Source organism: Hippocampus guttulatus, chromosome 22 (assembly GCF_054856545.1).
Source record: "Hippocampus guttulatus isolate MCC_2025c chromosome 22, RoL_Hgut_1.0, whole genome shotgun sequence".
Classification (NCBI taxonomy): domain Eukaryota; kingdom Metazoa; phylum Chordata; class Actinopteri; order Syngnathiformes; family Syngnathidae; genus Hippocampus; species Hippocampus guttulatus.
The window spans coordinates 8,294,262-8,300,645 of record NC_141282.1 but is presented as its reverse complement, the minus strand read 5'-3'; the positions used below and the strand labels follow the sequence as shown (position 1 = coordinate 8,300,645).

Below are 6,384 nucleotides of genomic sequence, written 5' to 3'. Positions count from 1 at the left end.
TCATAAAAGAAACCACGTCGTCGGCCTGATATCGAAATATCAAACGAGAACGTCGAGATTGTACCGCAGTAGCCATTGTGTGTTTTATTACCCTACAAGACTTGTGAGGTCACGTCAACGCAGGTCACCGATGTTACGTGACAACAAGAATAAGAAAAAGATGAACGGAGCAGACATATTCCGGCCCCCCGATAAGAAGGCGCGTTCGACACGAGCTGCGTAGACAACAAAGACCGCGAGGTGAAGCCGACTGCGGGCGGCTGTCAGTTTCGGTCTTACTTGGCCGAAGGGACACGCGTCCCGAAATGGAGCGCGCATTGGATGGAGTCTGACCGGTCGCGGGGGGGGCGCTCAGGGCGCCGCCGCGTGAACCATGCCCGGATTGACGACGGAGAAGTTGCGGAACGCGCTCTGGTCCACGCTGTTCATGAGCGCCCGGTCGGCGCACGACAGGCGCGGCTTCTCGTCGATGAACTCTTTGTCGAAGTTGCTGCAGTCGCCGGGGGACGTCTGCGAGCACAGAGAGAGACTTTGCGTCAGGCCGGAGGGTCCGTTGGCTCACGTCTTCCCGACCTTTGAGACGAGTCGCAACGCGTCGCGCAACGAGCGGCCGTTAAAAAAAAAAAAGAACTGAAAACTGGACCTTACCAATGCGGGCCTGAAGGGCGGCGCCACCTGGCGGCGTTCCACGGCCTGCCAGTCGGTGGCGCCAAAGAAGGCGTGCAGCCGGACGTTTCCCTTCACCCCCAGCCGCTCGTCGGGCTCCCTGACGAAGAGCTGCGGGGGCGACGGCGGCAGCCGGTGAGAAAAGGCGCGGCGAGGACGAGCCCGCGTGGGAATCCCACCTTGATCAGGATGTCCTCGGCGTCCGGACTCAGCCAGCGGGGGTAGGCGGGGTCGTCGGTGCGGATGGACTGAAAGAGCTCCTCCTCGTCTCGGCCGTGGAAGGGGGACTGACCCGTGAGCATCTCGTACAGCAGGACGCCGAAGGACCACCAGTCCACCGAGCTGTTGTACTTCTGGCCCAGCAGGATCTGAACGCACGGCGTGAATCAAGCGGCTACTTTCACTTCCCGCCCCCCCCCCCCCCCCCACTTGGCACCTCGGGAGCGATGTAGTCCGGCGTGCCGCAGAAAGTGGAGGTCCTGGCCTCCTCCGACATCTTTTCCTTGCACATGCCAAAGTCGGCGATCTTGATGTGTCCCTCGGAGTCCAGGAGCACGTTGTCGAGTTTCAGGTCCCTGCCGACGCGACGCGATGCGGCGCGGCGGGGAAGAAAGGAGCGACCTCTTTCACCGGCCGCTACTTGGCGGCCACGTCTCGACCTCGGGAGCGCTTTGCCGCGGCGACCCTTTCGCGTACCTGTAAATGATTCCTCTGGAGTGCAGGAACTGAAGGCCGCAGACAATCTCGGCGGCGTAGAAGCTGCGGGGGGACGAGAGCGGGCGTGAGGGGAGGGGGGGGGGGGGGGAGTCTCCCGGAAGACAACCCGGGACGCGAGCGCCTACGTGGATCTGCGCAGGTCGAACTTGTGGCACTTCTGGATGTGGAACATGAGGTCGCCTCCGTTCAGGTACTCCATGACGAAGAAAAGGTTCTCCTGCGGGAGGAGGCGCGGCGCGGCGCGGCGTCACCCTGCGCTCGGATGGCATCGGAGCGGGCGAGGAGGATTACCTTGGTCTGGAAGCTGCAGTGCAGGTGCGTGAGGAAGGGGTTTTCCCAGGCTAAGGAGAGGACCCTCCTCTCCACCATGGCGCACTCCACGTCGTCATCCATCAGAACCACGTCCTTCTGCAGGGCCTTGATGGCGAAAAACTCGCCGCTCCTTTTCAGCTGGGCTAAGAACACCTGCGGAGGAGGCGGGCGGCGGCTTTTCACTTGGACTTTGAACCGGGGACGGACGGAGTAGCCGGATGGGCTCCAACGGTCGAGCGCTTCACCTTGCCAAAGCTGCCCTTGCCCAGCATCTTATGCAGGACAAAGTCGTCGATGGAAAACTTGGGCCGATCCCGCCGAGGGAAATCGTAAGCGGGCTCCTCCCCCTCCTCCTCCTCCTCCGATGCCTCGAGCGCCGGCCCCTCCCAGGAAACCCCCGGCGCCTCTACGGGAAGGACAGAACAAGGCGTTTCCCGGCGCGGGACCACAAGCGCACCGAAACGGAGCGAGTACCTTTGCCCGCCGAAGGGGTTTCCCGACCCTCCCGAGCGACCGCCTGCGTTTCTCCGCCGCTCCTGGCCTAGAGGACGACGGGTGACATCGGGAGGCCCATAGCGGAGGAGTGACAGAAAGGCGGCCGGCGCTGACCTGCTGTCGGCTCTCGATGACGGCCAGCGCTTCGGCCATCAGCTTCTGGTTGACCCCGCACAGGTTGGCCACTTTCCTCCGACACTTGTGGTGGACGTTCATGCCGCATTCTAGTCGCAGACAACAAAGCGTGGAAGCGTCGCCGAGCGCGGGGCCGCGCTTTCCGCCAGGTGTCCCTTCTCACCCTCGCATTTGAGCCCCTGCTTGGCCAGCCCCCACAGGAGGGTCCCGCAGTGCTCGCAGAAGGTGGGGCTCTTGTAGTTGTACGCTTTGAACCTGTGCGGCATGTCGATCTTGAAGCGCTCCTTCTGCATCTGAAAATGCGCGCGCGGCGTCAGCGTTAGCGTTAGCTCATGTGGGTGAGACGGCCACTGCTAGCGCCGAATGTCTCGGCACGCCGTCAAGGACGGACGGACGGAGGGAGGGACGAATCTCACGCGCTTGGCGTGTCAACGTCTCCCTTTGCCCCTTCTCCATGCTATTGCTAATTATATTTATTCGACGTCTATTGCTAATGCTCTATTTTATATTGAACTGTGTAGAGTTATTTTCTGAAACATTTATTTCGTGCATGAAACACTTTTTTTCTTCCCCCCCCCCACAATTCTGCTGCTGTAGACTGCAAATTTCCCCAATGTGGGACAAAAAAAGGTTAACTTATCTTATCTTATCTTGATGGGACGGGCCGCCCGGACGCGGGGGGGTTACCATGGTTTCCTTGCTGTCGATGGCCGAGCCCGCGCAGTTGGCGATGACCTTGTCGATGCATTTCTTGTGGATGGCCGCGTTGCACTCTGCGCGACGCACACGAGAGGTGGCGGTGAGAGCCGCGGCGGCGGCGTACGCCGTCGCGCCCGCGCGCTACTCACGTCCGCACCGGTAGCCTTGCTTGTTGAGACCCCTGCAGGAAAAGCGCAACCGCTGCACATCGATCGGTTGGGGCAAAACAAATAAGTGGCGACGTACCAGACAAACTCTTTGCAGACGGAGCAGAAGGTGGGCTGCGGGAAGAAGGTGGCGCTGAACTCGTGACGCTTGACCAGGTGAATTTTGGCCTGCTTGATGGCGCCGCGCCGGTGGTGGAGGGCGAAAAGACCCTCGCGCCCCGAATCGCCGTCGGCCCGACCCGCCGCGTCTGAAACACGACGACGGGGCTTTAGCTTCTCTTTGACGGGACGGGGAAGTGGCGGCCTTTATTCGGGTTGCCGCGACACCCGTTTCTCTGCGCCGCGCCGAGAGAACGCCGCAAAGCCGGCCTCGTTTCAAATCATTTGCGTCGAGTTTGAACTCACCGCCGACCTCCACGTAGTATCTGGCCTCCATCAGCAGGCGACCCTGCGGCTTCAAGTCCAACTGGGACAGAAAAGGACACGGGTGACCGTCAACGGGGGTGTGGAAAAAAAGAGGAGCGGATGGCGCCGTCGCTCAGGAAAGGGCCGACGCGCTCGCGCACCCGCAACCGCAGCTTGCCGCTCTCCTTCTTGCAGCGGGCGGCCAGCGAGTCCAGCGCCACGGCGGCCTCGCACTTGAGCTCGGCCGTGCGGTCCTTCACCATCACGTGCATGACGCGCCCGCCGTGCACGGGCGCGTCAAAGGTGCTGCTCCACGGGGGGTACATGGTGGGCTTCTTCTGCTTGTACACCTGGCCCTTTTCTGCGGGGAGGGGGAGGAAGGATGATCGCCATTCTTTCTTTCGCCAGCCGAAATTTGAGGGACAAGCGCGAGCTCAACTCCGTTCCCTTCGCAACGAGCAGACGCCAAGCTTCCGAAGGTCCGCCTCGGGCACGCCGTCGAAACCGAAGCGCCGAGCTCGCGTCGGCTAAATCCGCCCCATGATAAGCTCTCGTTCACATTTGCCGGATTTGCTTTTGCCCGGCGCGTTCTAACAATCCACTTGCATCGCGGCCGCGGGCCCGCTCGTTAAGCTTTGCTTTTTTGGCCCAGAGTGCAAAGGCGTGCGCCGTCACTCTGGAGGAGGTGTCGCTTCCTGTGTTTTTCTCAGAAAAAGGAACCCCCCCGTTTGTTGCAGGCAAGTTGACTGCGTACGCTCGCCGGGCACTTCGGTGGCGACGCCAACGCAATCCGAAACAGATGCCTTGAAAAAGATAATGACGCAAAGGATACGAGGCAAAATGAAGAGATTTGAAAGATGAGCTTCTTGTCGACGGGGCGTTCGGTCCCGTCGGCAAGAAGCTCATCTTTGCGCGCCCGGCATGAAAACAGCATGAAAAGGTAAATGGGGTCGAGTCCTCGCCGCCGCCGCCGCCGCGTCCCACCTGTATCGACGGCCTCCTTCATGTAAACGGCGCAGTAGGGCTCCAGGGCCTCCTCGTGGTACTCCAGACCCGGGTCCATCTCAAAGTTGGAGAAGCCGATGCGCAGGAAGGGCGACATGGCGGCCGGCCCGGATGGGGGGATCTTCTCGCCGGCTTTCCTCCACGGACGACGGGCTGACCTTGTGCCTGCGAACGAGACGGGTTGTGGCGGAGGAGGAGGACCAGAAGCGGGGGTGGGGGCCAGATGGGGTTGGGGCTGGGGGGCGGCCTCCGGGAGGAAGAGAAAGGACATGTGACATCGCAGCGGACATGTGACGCGAAACTAGCACAACCTTCATGAGCGCACGGCTGAATTATTTGCCAAACCGTCTTGACTTTCTTTCTTTGTTTTTTCGAATTGGCACGTTCCTGCTCTCCCAGCAGAATTGAGCGGCTTTCTTTTTCTTCTTGATGGCAGCTGTCAACAGAGCCGCGTCTCGTCCCACGCGAGCGAGGCTTGCGGATATTTGCGGCCTGCGTGCGGCGCTATGAATAGAGCTGAAATCCTAAACGCCCGTCGGCGACATTCGTGCGCATGGGCGCAAGTATTGGGACGCCTTCAGGAAGGCAACCGTGGAAGACCAGGTCCCGGTTTCCGTGGCCGCGGCACTGCCAAAAAGGGGGGGCTCGGCGGCACCGCTCGACAACGTTGCAAAGGTGCTCTTCCGCACCCAATTCAAGCGTGGATGCCTCCAGCCTCTCCCAGACATAGTTGGAAACCTGCAATTGTTTCCCCCGAAAATCTCTTGCTGAAATTTAGAATGAAGATTTAGGAGCCATAATCCTACCTCGGATTGATTCAGTCGATCAGATCCGTCTTGTATTTGCCGTACCGTCTCATCTAAAAGGCAAGCGGTACGACGTTGCTGTGTGAATTTGTGCAAGTCGACGGCACGGCACGGCTAATGAGCGATCATCCAGGAAGTGGGCCGCCTTCACAACAAGACCGACTTTGCTCGACGTTCACCCCCCCGCCCCCCGCAAGACTCACAACTTCCTGTCGCCTCGCAAGCTATCTCACTTCCTCTCCACTGTCGCGTGGCTTTAAAGCAGGCGCCCGTGAGCCGCTGACGGCGGGCTCCCGGTTCCAATCGGGCCGCTCCAAATTGCCACTAAATCAGCCTCGAATGCGCCGGGTGATATTTTATGCGGGCGGTTCAACTCACCCGCGGGGGGGCTCCGCACGCCAGGCTCGAGAATACCAGCGGGCCGGCTGCCGGAGACCTTTGCTTTCCTGATCATGAAAGCACCGCAGCTTTTTGAAGTTGAGAGGAAAGGCGGGGTGCTTCGCTGTGGGTGGGGAAGCTTTCAACTCAAGCGGGACTCGCACCTGCAATACGGAGCACGTACTCATCAGCCTCGCTACGGGCGGCCAGCGAACTTGACCTTTGTCCAAACCGTCACGATGCCCGAACGTTGGCTTGAAAGAATCAAATGAGCGCACCAAAGACAAATGGAGATCTGAAAATGGAGATAAACGTCCAAACTCACCGAGAGAAGACGACGAGAGTGTTTGCGACGAGTCTGACAGCGAGTGGCGGGACTTTTCAGTTCAAGAGCCCGGGAAGGCTTGCCAGCGCTCAATTTTTGACACTTGCGTTACAAAATGGAGCTTCCATTTTCAAACTTATGACTTGGTCCTACAAATTGCAACAATCTACACTTAAACGTACTATCATTTCCTTTTATTTTTTGCTTTAAGTGTCATTTTTTAGAAACAAGCCATTCGACGACAAAGTGTCATTGTGCGCCTCAAATACCGGAA

General features: G+C 59.5%; 1 protein-coding gene across 1 annotated transcript; it reads right to left on the bottom strand.

Moving 5' to 3' along the window:
• Positions 1-58: 58 nt before the first annotated feature.
• Positions 59-5,511, bottom strand: prkcq (protein kinase C, theta). The gene is made up of 17 exons (XM_086103634.1): positions 4,581-5,511; positions 3,758-3,957; positions 3,597-3,657; positions 3,271-3,439; positions 3,174-3,205; positions 3,013-3,098; positions 2,489-2,618; positions 2,305-2,414; positions 2,170-2,236; positions 1,941-2,101; positions 1,675-1,848; positions 1,509-1,600; positions 1,363-1,425; positions 1,103-1,241; positions 846-1,034; positions 649-777; positions 59-510 (listed from the first exon to the last, which is right to left on the bottom strand). Exons 1-17 carry the CDS (start codon positions 4,870-4,872, stop codon positions 352-354), a joined length of 2,253 nt encoding a protein of 750 aa, XP_085959760.1. The 5' UTR covers positions 4,873-5,511; the 3' UTR covers positions 59-351.
• Between the last annotated feature and the right edge of the window lie 873 nt (positions 5,512-6,384).

Excerpts from the sequence above, each read along its gene's own strand:
- prkcq (XM_086103634.1), bottom strand. The coding sequence starts at position 4,872 with ATGTCCTTTCTCTTCCTCCCGGAGGCCGCCCCCCAGCCCCAACCCCAT. Across the intron at positions 1,849-1,940 it reads GCAAGGGCAGCTTTGGCAAG|GTGTTCTTAGCCCAGCTGAA; the intron begins GTGAAGCGCTCG and ends CCTCCTCCGCAG. Across the intron at positions 1,426-1,508 it reads TTCGACCTGCGCAGATCCAC|CTTCTACGCCGCCGAGATTG; the intron begins GTAGGCGCTCGC and ends GTCCCCCCGCAG.